The 21,696-nt window shown below is 44.4% G+C and overlaps 1 protein-coding gene across 1 annotated transcript; it reads left to right on the plus strand.

Moving 5' to 3' along the window:
- Nucleotides 1–21,266, plus strand: LOC135548637 (proline-rich protein 7-like). The gene is made up of 3 exons (XM_064978446.1): nt 1–315; nt 6,697–7,840; nt 15,780–21,266. Exons 2-3 carry the CDS (start codon nt 7,528–7,530, stop codon nt 16,238–16,240), a joined length of 774 nt encoding a protein of 257 aa, XP_064834518.1. The 5' UTR covers nt 1–315; nt 6,697–7,527; the 3' UTR covers nt 16,241–21,266.
- The last annotated feature ends 430 nt before the right edge of the window (nt 21,267–21,696 follow it).

Genomic DNA, 21,696 nt, shown 5'->3' on the forward strand with positions numbered 1-21,696 from the left:
TACTCTACGGTATAATCCAGACCTCATTACTAAACACGACACCGCGCTCATGATTGCCGCACATCATTCATTATAGGCGATACCAAGAAACCAGATGAAATTAGCGTGAAACGGACGAGTAGCATCACTCACTTAAATTGCGGTCAAGGCAACATAAAATAATTTATGAAATCTGTATTTACTTTATTGTTAAATAAACCCGAAACACCTTGGTTTACCTATTTCCTTGCTGTCATAAACTGTGCGCTCAGCTGACATTTCAATGGAACGGGGCGAGTCGTGTTTCTGATCCATCAGGAAGACGTCCTGGCAAAGGTAAACAACGAATTGTATTTGCATTTTTTATGGTCAGATTTTATGGAAATGGCGCGCTGTCTCCCAACCTGACATTCATCAGGTGCGCATGCGAAAGAAGACAATTAGGTTTTTATATCACAAGAGTTGCAGGTTTTTATATCACAAGTGTTGCATATCTGTTGCATCATTTTAATTGTCCATCTCGTATGCGTTTTGGTGAACCTTGGCACTGGCATTATCATTCCAAGATAGATTATACAAAACATTTAAAGTGTGAGTGTACATTTTATTTGTTGATTCAGTTTACCAAAGTTTGTTATCATGCTGCTCTAACATTTAATGTCAAATCCAATCCGGATTACTTGTGGAGTTATTTAATCAAATTAGACACATTTGGAATGAACTTGTTGAGTGAACAACAATGCTTCAACTGATATTTTTTATTAGTTGTGCTAATAAAGCTACACACGTGGTTTTGACAAATTCCTAAGAGAGGACAAGTATTTGCTAGTCAGAAAAACAAAACTGTTAATTTTTTCAAGTTACCAAAGTGTTTTACCAGGCTGCCTTAAACATTTAAATTGTGTCAACTTCCTATACAGTAGAAACAACTAATTTGAAAATTATACATTTCAGAAATGACTAAGTCTTTGAAATTATATAATATAGATTTCAGTAGGGAACATTATGCTTCAATCTGTCTCTTACATGTGTGAGCTTTTTTTGACAGTTTCAAAGCTGGCAGTGCACTCAGTAATGGTCAGTTCTGTGTTTCCCCAGATACAATGCTATACGCTAAGGCTTATAGGGAAGGACATTCAACAAGCATGGCACTTACACAAATAACTGATGATTGGCTGAGAGAAATTGATTATAAAAAGATTGTGGGAGATGTTTTGTTAGACTTCAGCACGGCTTTTGACATTGTCATTCATAGTCTGCTGATGGAAAAACATATGTGGTATGGCTTTACACACCCTGCTATATTGTGGCTAAAGAGTTACCTGTCTAACACAACACAGAGGTGTTTTTTAATGGGAGCCTCTCCAGCATAATCCCGGTAGAATAAGGAATTCCCAAGGGCAGCTGTCTAGGCCCCTTACTTTTTAAAATGTTTACCAATAACATGCCACTGGCCTTGAGTAAAGCCAGTGTGTCTATGTATACGTATGACTCAAATCATATGTCTCACATGCGCCGAATTCAACCTTACAGTGAAATACTTACAAGCCCTAACCAACAATGTAGTTTAAGAAAAACAAATATATGAATAAGAAATAAAAGTAACAAATAAACAAAGAGCAGCAGTAAAATAACAAAAGTGAGGCTATATACAGTGGGTACCTTTACAGAGTCAATGTGCAGGGGCACCGGTTAGTCGAGATAATATGTACATGTAGGTAGAGTTATTAAAGTGACTATCCATAGATAATAACAGAGAGTAGCAGCAGTGTAAGAGGTGTGTGGGGGGGGGGATTTGATTAGATGTTTGATTAGATGCAAAGCGTCAATACAGGACTAAGATTGAATCATACTACACTGGTTCCGATGCTCATCAGATGTAGCAGGGCTTGCAAACTACTACAGACTACAAAGGGAAGCACAGCAGAGAGCTGCCCAGTTACACAAGCCTACCAGATGAGCTAAATTACTTCTATGCTCCCTTTGAGGCAAGTAACACTGAAATGTGCATGAGCGCATCAGCTGTTCCCGGAAGACTGTGTGATCACCCTTTCCGCTGCCAAACTGAGTAAGACCTTTAAACAGGTCAACATTAACAAGCCAGCAGGGCCAGACAGATTACCAGGACATGTATTCCAAGCATGCGCTAACCAACTGGCAAGTGTCTTCACTGACATTTTCAACCTCTCCCTGTCAGAGTCTGTAATACCAACATGTTTCAAGCAGACCACCATAGTCCCTGTGCCCAAGAACACTAAGGTAACTTGCCTAAATGTCTACTGACCTGTAGCACTCACGTCTGTAGCAATGAAGTGCTTTGAAAGGCTGGTCATAGCGCACATCAACACCATTATCCCAGAAACCCTAGATCCACTCCAATTTGCATACCGCCCCAACAGATCCACAGATGATGCATTCTCTATTGCACTCCACACTGCCCTTTCCCACCTGGACAAAAAGAACACCTACGTAAGAATGCTGTTCATTGACTACAGCTCAGCATTCAACACCATAGAGCCCTCAAATCTCATCACTAAGCTAAGGACCCTGGGACTAAACACCTCCCTCTGCAACTGGATCCTGGACTTCCTGATGGGCCGCCCCCAGGTGGTAAGGGTAGGTAACAACGCTGATCCTCAACACAAGGGACCCTCAGGGATGCGTGCTCAGTCCTCTCCTGTACTCCCTGTTCACTCATGACTGCACGGCCAGGCACGACTCCAACACCATCATTACATTTGCCAATGACACAACAGTGGTAGGCCTGAACACCGACAACGACGAGACAGGCTATAGGGAGGAGGTCAGAGACCTGCCCGTGTGGTGCCACGACAACAACCTCTCCCTCAACGCTATCAAGACAAAAGGAGATGATTGTGGACTACAGGAAAAGGGGACTGAGCACGCCTCCATTCTCATCGTTGGGGCTGCAGTGGAGCAGGTTGAAAGCTTCAAGTTCCTCGGTGTCCACATCACCAACAAACTAACATGTTCCAAGCACACCAAGACAGTCATGAAGACTGAAAACCTATTCAAAACCTATTCCCCCTCAGGAGACTGAAAACATTTGGCATGGGTCCTCAGATCCTCAAAAAGGTTCTACAGCTGCACCATCGAGAGCATCCTGACTGGTTCCATCACTGCCTGGAATGGCAACTGCTCGGCCTCCGACCGCAAGGCACTACAGAGGGCAGTGCATACGGCCCAGTACATCACTGGGGCCAAGCTTCCTGCCATCCAGGACCTCTATACCAGGTGGTATCAGAGGAAGGCCCTAAAAATTGTCAAAGACTCCAGCCACCCTAGTCATAGACCGTTCGCCCTGCTACCGCACAGCAAGTGCCAAGTCTAGGTCCAAACGGCTTCTAAACAGCTTCAACCCCCAAGCCATAAGACTCCTGAACATCTGGTCAAATGGCTACCCAGACTATTTGCATTGTCGTCGTCCCCTCACCCCCTCTTTACACCACTGCAACTCTGTTGTCATCTATGCATAGTCACTTTAATAACTCTACCTACATGTACATACAACTTCATTGTTGGTTATGGGCTCGTAAGTAAGCATTCCACTATAAGGTCTACACCTGTTGGATTCGGCACAAAACTAATACAATTTGATACACATAAGACACGCACTCTACACACACACGTTCACATGGATTTTGTATTGTAGATATGTGATGGTAGAGTAGTGGCCTGAGGGAACACACTTAATGTATTGTGTAAAATGTTAAGAAATGTAATGTCCTGTAATATTTTAAATTATATTTAACTGCCTTAATGTTGCTGGACACCAAGAAGAGTAGCTGCTGCCTTGGCAGTTAATGGGGATCCTTAATAAATACAAATACTGTCCAGTTGTTTGGTCAGGAGCCACAAAGAGGGACTTAGGAAAATTACAATTGCCCCAGAACAGGGCAGCATAGCTGGCCAACAAATGTTCATGGAGAGCTAACATGAATAATATGCATGTCAATCTATCCTGGCAAAGTGGAGGAGAGATTGATTTCATCACTAATTGTATTTGTAAGAAGTATTTACATGTTGAATGCACCGAACTGTCTGTTTAAACAAAAAAATACAAATTTTCAGTCAACATGTAGCTTCAGTTGATTTGACTTCTTGGTTGAATTTTTAAGTAAGCACATAGTTAGCTGGTTCAAATTGATATTTTTGTATAATTTTTTTAAATATACAGTCTTGTCCCATCACTGCAACTCCCGTATGGACTCGGGAGAAGTAAAGGTTGAGAGGCGTGCGTCCTCCGGGTGTGCGTCCTCCGAAACACGACCCCACCAAGCCGCACTGCGTCTTGACACAATGCTCGCTTAACCCGGAAGCCAGTCGCACCAATGTGTCGGAGGAAACACTATACACCTGGCTACCCTCCCCTAAACCCGGACGACGCTGGGCTAGTTGTGCGCCGCCTCATGGGTCTCCCGGTCAAGGGCCAGCTGTGACACAGCCTGGAATCGAACCAGGATCTGTAGTGACACAGATAGCAGTGCCTTAAACCGCTCCACCACTCGGGAGGCCCTATGTTGTAGTTATCTTAACTTGACATTTTTAGTCAACACAACTGCAGGTAGCGTAGGGGTTAAGAGCGTTAGGCGTTGTGTAACTTTCCATTAAGGTGTCTATACTTTTACTCAAGTATGACAATTGGGTACTTTTTCTACCACTGATTGAAAGGAAATCTATGTGACATTTTTTGTCAACTCAACAAATGATGGGTGCACCTGGCGAGACCCAGATGCAGATGGTTAGAGTCAAAGATGTTTATTAACAATCCAAAAGGGGTAGGCAAGAGAATAGTCATGGACAGGCAAAAGGTCAAAACCAGTTCAGAGGTACAGAATGGCAGGCAGGCTCGAGGTCAGGGCAGGCAGAATGGTCAGGCAGGCGGGAATGGAGTCCAGAAAACAGGCAAAGGTCAAAACCAGGAGGACTAGTAGAAAAGAATAGAAAAGCAGGAGCACGGGAACAAAAACACACTGGTTGACTTGAAAATACAAGATGAGCTGGCACAGAGAGACAGGAAACACAGGGATAAATACACCAGGGAAAATAAGCGACACCTGCAGGGGGTGGAGACAATCACAAGGACAGGTGAAACAGATCAGGGTGTGACGCAATTTTACTTGACTTGGCTAATTAAACAAGTCATTTTGACTGAATTTCAAAATATATATATTTTTTTACTGTGTACAGAGGAGAGCAAGGCGAGTATCAGTCAATAGGAAAGCTGTTTATGTTGGCATCAGGTGCATGCAGGGTGGTTTCTCCAAGCATGGACATATGCATATTATTACCTCTCCAAATTAATTAACCTCTAAATATTTACCTTTTTTGTGGGATGTTTGATATTGAATATAATGCTTTTGCATGAACTATCTTGTGTACTGTGTATCAAGATGGAATAGGTGTCAAGATATAACAGTATTAGGCTACTACAGTGTAATAATCCGAATAGTCTAACCAACAAATGGCAGAATTGTAATAGGGGTTTCAGTGAACAGCTGTGTTGGGTTATTACATGAGAATAGGTGTCAATGCTTTACAGTGCATGACTCAAATGGGTAATATAGGAGTCTATCAGCCATTAACGCTTGTGTAGGTTGCACCGGGCAGGGCACACGCTGAGATTGGACTAGTCATGCTGTATATTAAGTGAAATGTGATGACAGCTTGTGTCACAGTCACCCTCCAATAAACTACCTGAGGAGAAGGAGGTAAGAGGAGAGATTAAGGAGAGGAATCTAGGAAGCTTGGGGTAGAGTGGTGTAACCTTACACCCAACCACAGCTTCTTACTCCAGTCCTATCCATGATCATGATGAGTCACAGTCAGGAGGTGTGCCAGGCAGTAACATCAGCGAAAGGGACAACAAGGCACTTCCATTGGTTCCATAGGTTTGGACATGTTATGAGGGAATCACTCTTTCCTTTCTCCTTCCTAACCACCATTCTATAAATCATCCATTATGCCACCTCTGGGTGTTAAAGTATGATAATCATCAGAGATATACAAGATAAAAGAGCAAGGCCAATGACCTGTAAATGAAGGAATTTATCCACCTCTAAGAAAGTCACGACAATCAGAGTCTAGCGTTATTATTTTGTGGGTGTATGGAGGCCAAGGCCAGATTACAAATGCTCTAATGTGATGTGATAGTGAGGAGAGTGGCACGACTAGAACATTTACTAGAGGTATCAACAACTCGGTCTATAAGATTCAGTATATGTGGCCTGGAGTTTTTCCTGACCATGTAACCTGACCAGTTAGAACTCTGGGCCCTAGTTAGGAGCTACTAGGATCCAGAGTATTTCCATATTTTTTCCTGGTTGGGAAAAAACGTCATGGCCTAGTTATAACTATGATTTCTAGTCAGGTCCAGTGATTCCATTGAGTACTGTCCCAGCTAGTGCACCCTGAGTGTGGGTGTGGCATGTGGGGACAGAGAATGACCTGCTATGTTGAGGTCAGCATTATTGGGGCCCACACAAAGGGCCCTGTTTTCCCCATGAGATCCATGTAGGGTTCTGCTCCTTCCTCTCTGATGTATGAAACTGATACTCACCCCCTGAGGTCACCATCATTATGATGCTTGAACATTTGAGATCACTTACCAGACAGGCCCATTTTTGGGCGTATTTCATAATTGATAATGATTGTCCCCTCTGCCCTCTCTCCTCCCTCTCTCCCTTTGTTGAGCAGCGTGACGTTGAGAGTCCTCTGGAGTTCTGAGGTGCCAGAACCCATCAGAGCCCATAGTCTGGGGATCAGGGTGCCAGAGGGGGGACACGGAACGCGGAACCAAGTGGAACCGCTCAGAACTCCGCAGGAGTGTACGGAACCCCTGGGCCTGGCCCTGTGTCCTGGAGGAGGCAGCTGAGGGACGGACCGGGTGCGTCACGTGGCACTGCTCTGCCTGACTCCCACCCAGACCTCACCCCTCAGAGGGCCCTCTCAGCCTTCCTGCTGGGGAGAAGAGCAGGCCTTCAATCTCAGTGGGAAGGAGGAGCAGTGCTCTGTGTTTATTTGTGTTTTCATTAAGCTGTGCTTTTTCAGGATACCTCGACAGTGGATGTGATTTAGACAAGGAGTTTTGTAGTGAGACTGCAGGGAGAATGTAGATGACCTTGTTTTACCTGTATAGAACCATAGGACATCTGATCTGCAGTGACCAGCAGGCTGGTAAACAACTGATCACACCTGGTCTTTGGACTACAGAAGCGCCTCTGAGACAGTACTGTTGGTGTGGGTGTTGTTGTGTGGGAATGAAGACACTGGACAGCCGGTCATTTTAACAGGGATCATGTACACTGTCATCAGGGCTGATCTGAGACATCAGCTGTCACACTGATATAAGATGACTAAAAATCAACAGAAGACTACACATTCAACCAAACTCCTCTGGAGACTGGAGCCCTGTTTTCCCGTCTCCTCAGTGACAGTCAGTGCTATTTGATTTAACATATCTCCAGTCCAGTTGGCTCCTCATTTAACGCACCTCGGTAGTGCCAAGTCAACTAGTTTCTCATCACCATGGTGATGTCCCAGGGCACATACACCTTCCTGGCCTGCTTTGCTGGGTTCTGGCTGGTGTGGGCTCTCATCGTCATGCTGTGCTGCTTCTGCAGCTTCATCCAGCGCCGTCTGAAGAAGAGGAGGGAGGAGAGGCTGAGGGAGCAGTGTCTGAGGGCCTTGGAGATGGAGCCATTGGAGTGCCTGGGCCCAGAGGGGTTAGGAAGGGAACCCCCCACCAGAGAGCCCCTCCATTTCTGCCCCCCACTGACCCTCTCCCCTCCGCTGCACATTCTTCACTCCCTCCCACAGGGCAGCTGGGCCTCCCCTCAAGGTAATGTACTGATACAGTACTTTTCTTTACGGCTTTGAATATTCCACCACACAGATGCACGCACACACACACACACAGCAACTAATTAAGATTAGACTGCAGTACTTTGAATCATACACACTTCAACCAAGCTAAATTACTTCTATGCTCGCTTCGAGGAAAGCAACACTGAAACATGCATGAGAGCATCAGCTGTTCCAGGCGACTGTTTGATCACACTCTCCGTAGCCGATGTGAGTAAGACCTTTAAGCAGGTCAGCATTCACAAGGCTACGGGGTCAGACGGATTGCCAGGACTTGCACTCCGAACATGCGCTGACCAACTGGCAAGTGTCTTCACTGACATTTTCAACCTGTCCCAGACTGAGTCTGTAATACCAACATGTTTCAAGCAGACCACCATAGTCCCTGTGCCCAAGAACACTAAGGTAACTTGCCTAAATGACTACTGACCCGTGGCACTGACATCTGTAGCAATGAAGTGCTCTGAAAGGCTGATCATAGCTCACATCAACACCATTATCCCAGAAACCTAGACCCACTCCAATTTGCATACCACCCCAACAGATCCACAGATAATGCATTCTCTATTGCACTCCACACTGCCCTTTCCCACCTGGACAAAAATAACACCTCCGTGAGAATGCTATTCATTGACTACAGCTCAGCATGCAACACCATAGTGCCCTGAAAGCTCATCACTAAGCTAAGGACTCTGGGACTAAACACTTCCCTCTGCAACTGGATCCTGGACTTCCTGACGGGCCACGCCCGGGTGGTAAGGGTAGGTAACAACACATCTGCCACGCTGATCCTCAACATGGAGTCCCCTCATGGGTGCGTGCTCAGTCCCCTCCTGTACTCCCTGTTCACCCATGACTGCATGGTCAGGCATGACTCCAACACCATCATTTAGTTTGCCGACTACACAACAACGGAAGGCCTGATCAATGAGAAGACAGCCTCTAGGGAGGAGGTCAGAGACCTGGCCATGTGGTGCCAGGATAACAACCTCTCCCTCAACGTGATCAAGACAAAGGAGATGATTGTGGACTACAGGAAAAGGAGGACCGAGCACACCCCCAATCTCATCGACAGGGCTGTAACGGAGCAGGTTGAGAGCTTTAAGTTCCTTGGTGTCCACATGACCAACAAACTATCATGGTCCAAAAACACCAAGACAGTTGTGAAGAGGGCACAACAAAGCCTATTCCCCCTCAGGAGACTGAAAAAATTTGGCAAGAGTCCTCAGATCCTCAAAGTTCTACAGCTGCACCATCAAGGGCATCCTGACTGGTTGTATCACTGCCTGGTAGGGCAACTGCTCGGCCTCCGACCGCAACGCATATACTAAGGGTAGTGCGTCTGGCCCAGTACATCACTGGGGCCAAGCTTCCTGCCACCTAGGACCTCTATACTAGGTAGTGTCAGAGGAAGGCCCTAAAAATAGTCTAGCCACCCTAGTCATAGACATGTCTCTAATACCGCACGGCAAGCGGCACCAGAGTGCCAAGTCTAGGTCCAAGAGGCTTCTTAACAGCTTCTACCCCCAAGCCATAAGACTCCTGAACAGCTAATCAAATGGCTACCCAGACTATTTGCATTGTCCCCCTCCACGCCCTCTTTTACGCTGCTGCTACTACTCTCTGGTTATTATCTATGCATAGTCACTTTAACTCTACCTACATGTACATATTACCTCAATTACTTCGACTAACCTGTGCCCCCGCAGATCGAGTCTGTTCCGGTACCCAGTGTATTTAGCCTCGCTACTCTTATTTAACTGCAACTCTAACTATTTGTTATTTTTGTTTTGCCACACACTTATTTTTCTTAAAACTGCATTGTTGGTTAGTAAGTAAGTAAGCATTTCACTAAGGTCTACTACACTTGTTGTATTTGGCACATGTGACAAATACAACAAAAACTAGTTTGTTTGAGCTCTGATGTTTTCCATGCAACCTCCTTTTCCAGTTCAATATGAGAGCAATATAAAACACACAAAGAGCATAACCCAGGAGACACCTGCAGTTTTCTGTATATTACATGCTACAGGCATGACAGCAGTGACTATGAAGGTTTGCTGTAGGCTCTTGTTGTATCTGTTGCTGTGTTCCTTCATGGGTGACATGGTGACAGTTAGCACTGTAGCGTAGGCGGTGTGTAGGCAGAGCAGTGGCAGAGTTGGCAGCACAGCAGCCAGTGCAATGACAGAGACTGCAAGCAGCTCAACACTTAGTAAGCGCTAACGGCGTGACAGTCAGTCAGTGGCGTGAAAGGTAGGCTAGCAGCAGCCATTGAAATAGACAGAGGGCTAGCAAGCACAACAGCCAGACAGAGGAACTCAGTACCAAGGCGGCTAGGACAGGCTGGTTAAGGGGTGCACCTCAGAGTGGTAGAAAAATGGGGATACCTTACCCCAAATGTCATTATAGCTCCAGGACATAAAATGTACATTTTTATTGCCGTTTCTTCATGCTGAGCTCCACAGGCCTCCAGCATCGGAGAGGACTTTTTCCAATAATACCTTCCTCCATGTAGCTGCTGTTGTGCCTGCGTCATAGGGGCTGTCCTTGGCGGCAGATGTGGGCCCCTAAGCCCCAGGATCACGGAGGCTGAGATTAGCAATCCTGCCCCCGGTGAAGGTGGCTCCCCTCTGGATAGTCCCCCCCGCCTGCCATTCCACCATCCTCTATACTCCTCCACGGCCCTGCCAGCCCTCTGCACCCGTGGCCCTCTCCAGGTTTGGAGGCATTGCTGACACTGGAAACAAACACCTGCCTGGCGCAACACATGAAACACTCCTTTCATCTCCCAGTGTTCTGGGCCTCCATTGCTACTGTATGGAAGTAATTTTTATTCATACATATAGTAGCTGGGGCTAATATTAGAGACCAAAGCAGGGCATTATAAATGTGTGGTGGAAAACGAGATCATAAAAACTATAGTGTAATTCGTTGTGAATATGTGGACACATACAGGGCATGTAGAGTCGTGGCCAAAAGTTTTGAGAATGACACAAATATACATTTCCAAAGTTTGCTGCCTCAGTGTCTTTAGATATTTTTGTCAGTTGTTAATATGGAATAGTGAAGTCTAATTACAAGCATTTCATATGTGTCAAGGGCTTTTATTGACAATTACACAAAGTTGATGCCTAGAGTCAATATTTGCAGTGTTGACCCTTCTTTTTCAAGACCTCTGCAATCTGCCCTGACATGCTGTCAATTAACTTTTGGCCACATCCGGACTGATGGCAGCCAGTTTTTGCATAATCAATGCTTGGAGTTTGTCAGAATTTGTGGGTTTTTGTTTGTCCACCCGCCTCTTGAGGATTGACCACAAGTTCTCAACGGGATCAAGGTCTGGGGAGTTTCCTGGCCATGGACACAAAATATTGATGTTTTGTTCCTCGAGCCACTTAGTTATCACTTTTGCCTTATGGCAATGTGTTCCATCATGCTGGAAAAGGCATTGTTCGTCACCAAACTGTTTTTGGATGGTTGGGAGAAGTTGCTCTCGGAGGATGTGTTGGTACCATTCTTTATTCATGGCTGTGTTGTTAAGCAAAATTGTGAGTGAGCCCACACCCTTGGCTGAGAAGCAACCCCACACATGAATGGTCTCAGGATGCTTTACTGTTGGCATGACACAGGACTGATGGTAGCGCTCACCTTGTCTTCTTCAGACAAGCTTTTTTCCAGATGCCACAAACAATCGGGAAGGGGATTCATCAGAGAAAATGTATCCTTTTGCAGAATATCAGTCTGTTCCTGATGTTTTTCCTGGAGAGAAGTGGCTTCTTTGCTGCCCTTCTTGACACCAGGCCATCCTCCAAAGGTCTTCGCCTCACTGTGCAGATGCACTCACACCTGCCTGCTGCCATTCCTGAGCAAGCTCTGTACTGGTGGTGCTCCGATCCCGCAGCTGAATCTTTCTTGGGCGCCCTGAAGCCATCTTCACAACAATTTAACCGCTCTCCTTGAAGTTCTTGATGATCCAATAAATGGTTGATTTGGGTGCAATCTTACTGGCAGCAATATCCTTGCCTGTGAAGACCTTTTTGTGCAAAGCAATGATGACGGCACGTGTTTCCTTGCAGGTAACCATGATTGACAGAGGAAGAACAATGATTCCAAGCACCACCCTCCTATTGAAGCTTCCAGTCTGTTATTCGAACTCAATCAGCATGACAGAGTGATATCCAGCCTTGTCCTCGTCAACACTCACACCTGTGTTTACGAGAGAATCACTGACATGTCAGCTGGTCCTTTTGTGGCAGGGCTGAAATGCAGTGGAAATGTTTTTGGGGATTCAGTTCATTTGCATGGCAAAGAGGGACTTTTCAATTAATTGCAATTCATCGGATCACTCTTCATAACATTCTGGAGTATGTGCAAATTAACATCAAACAAACTGAGGCAGCAGACTGAAAATTAATATTTGTGTCATTCTCAAAACTTTTGGGCCACAACTGTACACTTAATTAGTATTTGGTAGCATTGCCTTTAAATTGTTTAACTTGGGACAAACGTTTCAGGTAGCCTTACAAAAGCTTCCCACAATAAGTTGGGTGAATTTTGGCCCATTCCTCCTGACAGAGATTAATGATTGTACAATGATTAACACACGGGACCCATAATCATCTGCAAAATCCACAATGGCATAAAAGCCAAAACACACAGCACCGGTACTCACACCCACCAACGGATATTGTAACAATAATGGACAGCCCAATGGAAACCAAAGGGCACACTTATATACGTACTAATCAGTGGGAATAGGGGACAGGTGTGTGTAATGAAAGTTCCAGAGGGATCCGTAACAATAATAAGGCTATGTACAGGGGGCACCGGTACTGAGTCAGTGTGCGGGGGTACAGGCTAGTTGAGGTAATCTGTACATGTAGGTGGGGGCGAAGTGACTATCCATAGGTAACAAACAAACAGCGAGTAGCAGAAGTGTACAGGGGGGGGGGTCAATGTAAATTGTCTGATGGCGATTTTATGAATTGTTCAGCAATCTTATGGCTTATGGCTTAGAGAAAACAGTCTGACTGGAGTCTCTGACAATTGTATGGGCTTTCCTCTGACACGGCCTATTATATAGGTCCTGGACGGGAGGAAGCCTGGCTCCAGTGATTTACTGGGCCATACGCACTACCATCTGTAGCTCCTTAAGGTCAGATGCTGAGCAGTTACCAGGCGGTGATGCAACCAGTCAGGATGCTCTCAAGGGTGCAGCTGTAGAACCTTTTGAGGATCTATGGTGGTCTGCTTGAAACATGTAGGTATTACAGACTCGGGTCAGGGAGAGGTTGAAAATGTCGGTGAAGACACTTGACAGTTGGTCCACACATGCTTTGAGTACACGTCCTGGTAATCTGTCTGGGCCAGCGGCTTTGTGAATGTTGACCGGTTTAAAAGGTTTTGTTCACATCGGCTACCGAGAGAGTTATCACACAGTCATCCAGAACAGCTGGTGCTCTCGTGCATGCTTCAGCATTGCTTGCCTCGAAGCAGGCATAAAAAGCATTTATCTCGTCTGGTAGGCTTGCGTCACTGGGCAGCTCGCGTCTGGGTTTCCCTTTGTAGTCTGTAATAGTTTTCAAGCCCTGCCACATCCGACGAGTGTCAGAGCCGGTGTAGTAGGATTCAATCTTAATCCTATATTGACGCTTTGCTTGGTTGATGGTTCATCCCGCATAGCGGGATTTCTGTCTGGGTTAGCCTCCCGCTCCTTGAAAGCGGCAGCTCTAGCCCTTAGCGCAATGCGGATGTTGCCTGTAATCCATGGCTTCTGGTTGGGATACGTACATACAGTCACTGTGGGGACGACGTCATCGATGCACTTATTGATGAAGCCGATGACTGAGGTGGTGTATTCCTCAATGCCACATACTGTGGAGGATTTCCCATATCACACATTCCATATCCTTGACATCAATCAGTTGCCGTGTGTTTAGAGAGCAGCAACATTTCTTCCATTGGCAAACATTCTGTGCAAAGTGGTATGGCTTCCTGGAATACGTAGGGAGAATCTCAACTGCATTCTCCTTGCATCTTCTCTCCTTGCCTCCTTAAAACCCATTGGATGAGAGAGCCAATGGTCCCTCCTCTCTGACCTTCTCCTCAAATCAAATCACATTTTATTTGTCACATACACATTTGCAGCAGATGTTATTGCAGGTGTAGCGAATTGCTTCCTCCAATGAGTTTTGAGGAGGAGGCGAGGAGAGCGGATGAGTTGAGTAGGCAATTGAGGTTTTCCCATTATATAGTATGGAAAGGCTGTGGGTAGTCTTTGAAAGAGATGCAGGCTGTTAAATGGGAGTTTATGATTAGTAGTACCTCTCTCTTTATCAGCCTGGGTTTCCACACTGGAGGAAGTCGCACTGTCAAAGCACAGCAAATAAAGTACTCCAGAGGTGTGGTCCGAGGGTGTGTCATTGTTATTAGCCCAGCTAGCTACATTTTACAACCCTCCGGATTCATCAACGAGTAGTCAGAGTCCAAGGAGATATTACTTCACCAGTTTGCTCCACATCCTTATATCTGACTTGTATTCTGTTGTTCAAACCACAAGTATATCAGAGTTTCCAGGCGTGAATGACCTATGACGTCTCAACTGTACTAACCTCACATGACATCATTCGAAAGGAAGTCGTCCCTATATGGTAAACCCTGGGGGCGTGAACACTTCATACAGCTGAATGTACTTTACCGCCCACTAATTACTTTACAGACTTCTTGTTATTGCCTCGTGCTACCGGTTTGTCACATCAAAGCATGCTTACTATGTTTTATGTATCAATTGCAGTTATACCTGTTTTCAAAGACAGAAAAAGTAGAGTTAAAATAAATGTTCTACATTCTTTCATTACAATCAACATGACAAGCACAAGGCTCTATCTATAAAAATAAAGTTCTGAACCCTTATCGTTTGAATGGTGTCAGCAATATTTATCTCGTATTCTTTTGAACTTAATTAAAAACATGAATTGGGGGTATTTAGAAAACTATATGGGTAGAGAACATTGAACAGAACAATAACTCCATTTGGACAAAAAAATTCAGAACCTTATAGTCCCAAGTTCTCAATGATTTGTTTCACCTGAAAAGAAATGCACAGTGCTTTCAGAATGAATTGTCGAATTCACACTGAACACTAGTACAGGCTTGCCTCGGTTCGGCCCTACAGTGTGAATCAGACACAAGTCTATCGACCCGCTCGCCTCTACTCTCATTCCATCTTTTACAGGTCCCTCTCTCTGTGTCACACCTGTCCTGTTCCTGTGGGTTTTCTCTTTGTGAGCTTTGAAGGGAGTGAATCCAGATGATTGTGCTGAAAACATCAGTAAATTAGCCTCTGACTTGTGGCTTGAATGTTTCTGTCAGAACAAATATCTCATTGAGCTCTCTTTACACTGTGTGTGTGTGTGTGTGTGTGTGAATGTGTGCACGTGTGTGAAGCCATTCAGTACTTCAAAATGTCCGAATTGAGTCAAAGAAGCCTTTATTGTAGGCTACTGTACTCATCAATGGAATTCTCACCGCTCAACCTGTGTTCCACATGATTCACAGTTTAAAGGCAGAGCTGTCAGTGTAGGAGTTGGACTTGGCAGTGGTGTCAGTTACTTCAGCTGTATAGTCAGCCATCTGAGATGACTGAGGCATCAGTGAAGTTCCATCAACAATATGTAATAGCCAGCAGGAGTCAGCTTAGCAATAATAATCACCCACACAACCCTTTCTACAGGATCCCTACCTTTAGACCTAAACACTGACAATCCAATGGCCTAATATGACTGTGTCCATGGTAAAGTAGCATTTGATAATAATGATGGATTTGGTTTATATTAAGCTTTTCCAATGCTTACAGCAGTTTACATTGTTAAGGGGAAACTAACATACTGTACGTTTGTCTGTTTCCTCCCCAGAGACAGACGTGTTTGGAAAGCCCCCCTGCTATGAGGAGGCTGTTCTGATGGAGGACCCCCCTCCTCCCTACTGTGAGGTGCTGGCTGACAGCCGGGGGGGCACCAACACCAAGCCCTCCTCCCGGACCTCCAGGCTGGAGCAGCAGGAGTCCGAGACCTCCAAGACTCCTCCGGTCACAGTGTTCTCAGAGAGGGGCTACTCCTCCCTGATCCGCCTGCCCACTGCCCGACGCTGGGACTCCCTGGGGCACCTGCTGTCTACCATGGACCTCAACCACAACACCCTCCCCATGGAGCCCCTCTCCCTGCAGGCCCAGGCCACCACTACCATGCCCCGCGAGGGCCGGACTCACACACAGCCAGAGCTGGGGCTGAGAAGTATCCAGGGGCTCAGGCGGCTAGAGCAGAGCTGTGGCCTGCCCACGTCCTTCCCTCTGCTGGGTCGCAGCACGGCCGTGTAAGCCTGAATAATCCTCCTGGAGGTGGGGGTGAGGCTGAAGCTAAGGACGCTGGGTTGAGGTGGAGAGGCGTTGGGTTGGGTTTGAGGAGGGGCGTCTGGTTTGTAGAGTTGGACTGATGGAGGGGGTAGAGAAGGAAAAACACCTTTTAGACTCCCAGCAGCCAGAGGTGTTGTTCTCTGCTTTCTTCTGTGCAGTGAGATGAGGACAACTTTTCTAAAGATTACATATCTGCCTTCCTCTCATCATCCCTCTTTTATCTTGCTTTGTCTCCCTCCATATCTGTCTCGCTCTATTCTCTCTCTCTGGCTGTGTTGATCTCTCTATTCTCCATGGCATCACAGCCTGATGCAGAGCAGCTATTACACCGAGGGTACAAAACATTTGTAACATCTTCCTAATATTGAGTTGCAACCCTTTTTGCCCTCATAACATCCTCAATTCGTCGGAGAATTGACTCTACAAGGTATCGAAAGCATCCACAGGGATGCTGGCCCATGTTGACTCCAATGCTTCCCACCATTGTGTCAAGTTGTCTGGATGTCCTTTGGGTGGTGGACCATTCTTGAAACACACGGGAAACTGTTGAGCGTAAAAAAATCTAGCAGTGTTGCAGTTCTTGACATACTTAAACCCATGCACCTGGTACTTACTGTACTACCATACCCCGTTCAAAGGCACTTAAAACTCTTGTCTTGCCCATTCACCCTCTGAATGGCACATACACAATCCATGTCTCAATGCATACAACTCCCAGTGGTGGGAAAATTATCCAATTGTCATACTTGAGTAAAGGTAAAGATACTTTAAAAGAAAAGTAAAAGTCACCCAGTAAAATACTACTTGAGTAAAAGTCTAAAAGTATTTGGTTTTAAATATACTTAAGTATCAAAAGTAAATGTAATTGCAAACATATACTTAAGTATCAAAAGTAAAAGTATAAATAGTTTCAAATGTCTTCTATTAAGCAAACCAGACTGCATCATTTTCTTGTTTTTTAAATTTACAGATAGCTAGGGGCATGCGCCAACACTCAAACATTATTTACAAACAAAGCATGTGTTTAGTGAGTCCGCAGTAGGGATGACAGAGGCAGTAGGGACGTTCTCTTGATAAGTGTGTGAATTGGACCATTTTCCTGTCCTTCTGAGCATTCAAAATGTAACAAGTACTTTTGGGTGTCAGGGAAAATGTATGGAGTAAAAAGTACATAATTGTCGTCTTTAGTAAAAGTTGTCAAAAATATAAATAGTGAAGTACAGATACCCCAAAAAACTACTTGAAAGTAAAAATACTTGAAAGTACTACTCAAGTACTTTACACCACTGAAAAATAATTCCTCCCCTTTATCTACACAGATTGAAGTGGATTTAATAAGTGACATCAATAAGTGATCATAGCTTTCACCTAGACTCATCTGGTCAGTCTGTCATGGAAAGGTGTTCCTAATGTTTTGTGCACTCAGTATATGAGTCTGCTGTTGCCATGGCTCCCTGGAACTGTTGCCCATGATGCCTTGGCCCCCTAGCGACTCCAGGTAGAAAGACCTCTAGTAGCTCTGTGTTGCTCCTGTTCTATAACATTAACAGTGAAGGACCAAGAGATTTGCTGAATTCAGTCGCTATCGCCCTGCTCTGAGGATTGCGATGTGTAATGGAAACATTGTTTTGAATTGAAAAAGCTCTTCTCCATCATTACTGTCATATCTTCAAGATGTTCTGGGACTATGTGGACTATGAATATCAATTTAATAAACCACAGCTGGGGATCGTTGCTCCTCGGTGTACGGATGACTGTGTGTGTGTATGTATGTATGTATGTATGTATGTATGTATGTATGTATGTATGTATGTATGTATGTATGTATGTATGTGTGTGCGTGTGTGTGTGTATGTATGTGTGCGTGTGTGTGTGTATGTATGTATGTGTGCGTGTATGTATGTATGTGTGCGCGTATGTATGTATGTGTGCGCGTGTGTGTGTGCGTGTGTGTGTGTGCGTGTGTGTGTGTGTGGTCTAGCTCCTAAATCATTAGTCCAATCAAGTACAAAGGGAGACAGCAGCCTTTTTTCCAGCAGGAATAAGTTCCCTCTATCCGAAGAATTGAAACCCTTGTATAAATAATTCATAGCGCTAATCATAAGATTTCCTTTCTCTCCCTCTCTGGGTTGTAAATGACTTCCTAATGGTTGCAATCTGTCCATCAGTGAAGCGTTTCATCGAGATTGTAAATCCATTTCTCTCCTTCTCTCCCTCTCCATCTCAAGCTACTCATCAGGCTAGATGTGACTGTGAAACACTCCTTCACATTGCCATGCGGGTGCTACAGTACATACAGCAGACACCATTACAGAAATGGAAACAGTCATGGTAGCAAGGCAAACTCATCACCATGCAGCAACTGCAGACACATGATTTTCTTTCCTTATTTCCTCAAATATTATTTAGCTATTCATGGCTCTCTCTCTCGCTCTTTCATAATATCTGACCCCTTCTCTGAGCAATACTGGTGTTTTGAATGACATTCAGACAGCTCCTCTTCGTTGAGCTTTGGAAAACACTTGAAACTAAAAGCTTTGGAAGATGCTTTAAACAAGTGCTTTCCCTTGTCACTCACAACCAATTATATCTTGGGAATATTTTATTCTGTTTTCAAACAATTTTTCACAGCTAGTGTGATTAAGCGCTGAATTCAATCCGTGGAGCTGATGATCAGCGTTACAGCATGATTACATTTAAAGGCAATGTTCCCCATCAGCGGAGACTGCATTCACAGTGAACCCTGCATATGTCGGCTTCATCTGAAATTACCTTCATATTTTGATCACGCTGTCGAGCCCCAGATGCTTTTGCAGGGGAGAAATCTGAAAAAAATCTGGGAAAATTAGTGAGATATGAACAATAGTGCGTTGATTGCATCAAGGCCAAAGTATTTCCTCCTTCTGAATCCATCCAATACGGACGGACCCCTTTTACTACCCTTCTCAGCCTATGAGGAACCATGTTACCCACCAAGGTCCGCCTCTTTGTTATTAGCTGTTATGTAAACCCAATTCAATCACATTATGTAACCACTGAAATTAATGCATTATTTGATGGGCTTACCTGGCAGTACCCTTGAGATGCTTGGACAAATTAGGAAGCTTGTCAGCTTGGTTCGGTCCTCAAGGACACTCGAGTTACGGAATTGGATTGGAGGTCTTCAATCCAAGGAACACCACCATTACAGTATAGGGCACAGCAGGTTATACAAATGTGCAGGTAGGAAACATACAGTACCCAACAGAAGGAGAGAGATGGAGAGACCGAGCTACTTGAGGCCATTCCTGTAAATAGAGAATTTTATTACTGAGAGGTAAAAAAAAGTATTGCAGTTTGAAGTGAGGGGCAATAGGGGAATGTCAAAGAGCACTTATTTATATATTAAGGTAGTTGTGGTTATCTTGAAACCTAAAATTTAGGCAGTTCATTTAGTTTATTCCAGATGCTGTTTTTTGTGTGTGTTTTTTTTTACAGTATACAATTGCATTTAGACAATCATTTTAAGAGCTTTCCTTTTTTGGAACAACCAATTTAATCTGATTATCATGGCCCTGAATGTACAGATTCATGATATAAGTAACTGAAAATGAACACAATTTAATTTGAGGTGTTTCTATCCATGCTTGAATGTAGAAGTAAATGTTAAATATTATTTTGCCAAATGTTTTGTCTGTTTTAATCACACATCATGTCATATACAGTCTTCTTGATTGATTGACAATTGCTTCTGAGCTGTCATGCCTGGATTCCAGTCGCTTATTTAATTGTACAACTGTTATTTTGTTTATGCAGTTTATTTTACTTTTCCCCTCCTCCGCCACAGAAGGAAAAGACAGAGGTGTAAAACTGTCATCCTTCCTCTGTTGGCTTACGTGTTGCTTGGCAACCACCAGGCCAGAGTGCTAGCTCAGTTTGTTTACATAGAGTGAATGGGAACGTCAGCTGTGTGGTCAGTGCTGAACAGTCAGAGCACAATGGTTATGGGCCACTGGGCAAGGTTACATGGCTTCTAAATACTCGTGTGGGACTGGGACTGTCAGTGGTGTCAGACAGAGTTTTCCATCTCCTAACCCAGGGGTCACTCAACACAGTTGGAACTGGACCCATATCACAGAGAATGAGAGGCCTCTAGTGGCCAATAGGTATTAGCATTTTCAGTGCCATTGAGGGCTTCCACCACTTTAATATAGTCAACTGGGTGGGACTTCCAACTTCCTTGGCTGGTCCATTCTGGTGACCCGGTTGGAGTCGTGTCCAACTGGGTTACAAGGAGGGATCAGTCAATTGTGAAGAAGAAAATGGACTACTTCAAAATGGAGATTTCTTTAATAGGTTTGCCTATGCTGTCACAGTTGCTTTAACGGTACAAAGATGAGTCCTCTACCTCTGTGCCCGGGTACATCAACTGTCTAGCTGGCAATGTGGCAGCCATTTTGAGGAGCTCAATAAAATGCCCTGATGAAATGGACCGTTCCTCTAACATTGGGTTGGCATCACTGTGGTATATCCATCATTTGAGGAATTCAAACAGACATTTATTTACCATCCAAGGAAGCATATTATTCCAGACAGGCTACAGATTGATATGGCTTATAGCAGAACGTGGCCCTGCCATAGTATGGACTGACACCTCCTCACAAATACATACCTGTTCCGCTGTGACTGTCTGTACAGCATGTAGCATGCAAAGTGTTCTGTATAAATCTGACTGCAGGAGCTGTTCTCTGTTAGTTCTCTCCTACATCTGCTGCTACTACTGTATTGTATGGAATGCAGAGCAAAAATGTCCCCCTACTACCTATATAGTACTTTTGACTAGGGCCCATAGGAACTATATAGGGAATAGGGTGCCATTTGGGACACATCCTATGTGTTCTATGTATACCGGTGAGAAAGGGGCTTCATAGTCATAGTCCAGTTATGGTTCTAAGTCAATGGTACCAACATCTCTTGAATAAAAATGTAGATTTAAAAACAAACATGACAAGTGACTTTGACAGATTCGTGTTTCAATGTTGCTGGATGTTTTGTGTTCATGATCATAGCTGCTTTGAAGAGATTATTTGATTTCTTAGATCATTTAAATGTAAAAAAAAAAAAAAAAAAAAAAACGGAACTTCCAACAATATATGCTATAAGATTCCCTGACCAAGACGGATGCCACGTTGCAGGGATGCCAACGTTCATTCTAATGTTCTATTTAACTCTATGATGCATTTCCCTTTGCACTTCCTCAAGTCATGATAATATTTCAGTGCTCAAAAGTGCATTGGATTTTTTTTTAAAATGTATATATATAAAATAAAATAATGTATTCTTAACTATGCAAGTCAGTTAAGAACAAATTCTTATTTACAATGACGGCCTACCGGGGAACAGTGGGTTAACTGCCTTGTTCAGGTGCAGAACCACAGATT

This window comes from Oncorhynchus masou, chromosome 11, assembly GCF_036934945.1.
Source record: "Oncorhynchus masou masou isolate Uvic2021 chromosome 11, UVic_Omas_1.1, whole genome shotgun sequence".
Taxonomy (NCBI): Eukaryota; Metazoa; Chordata; class Actinopteri; order Salmoniformes; family Salmonidae; genus Oncorhynchus; species Oncorhynchus masou.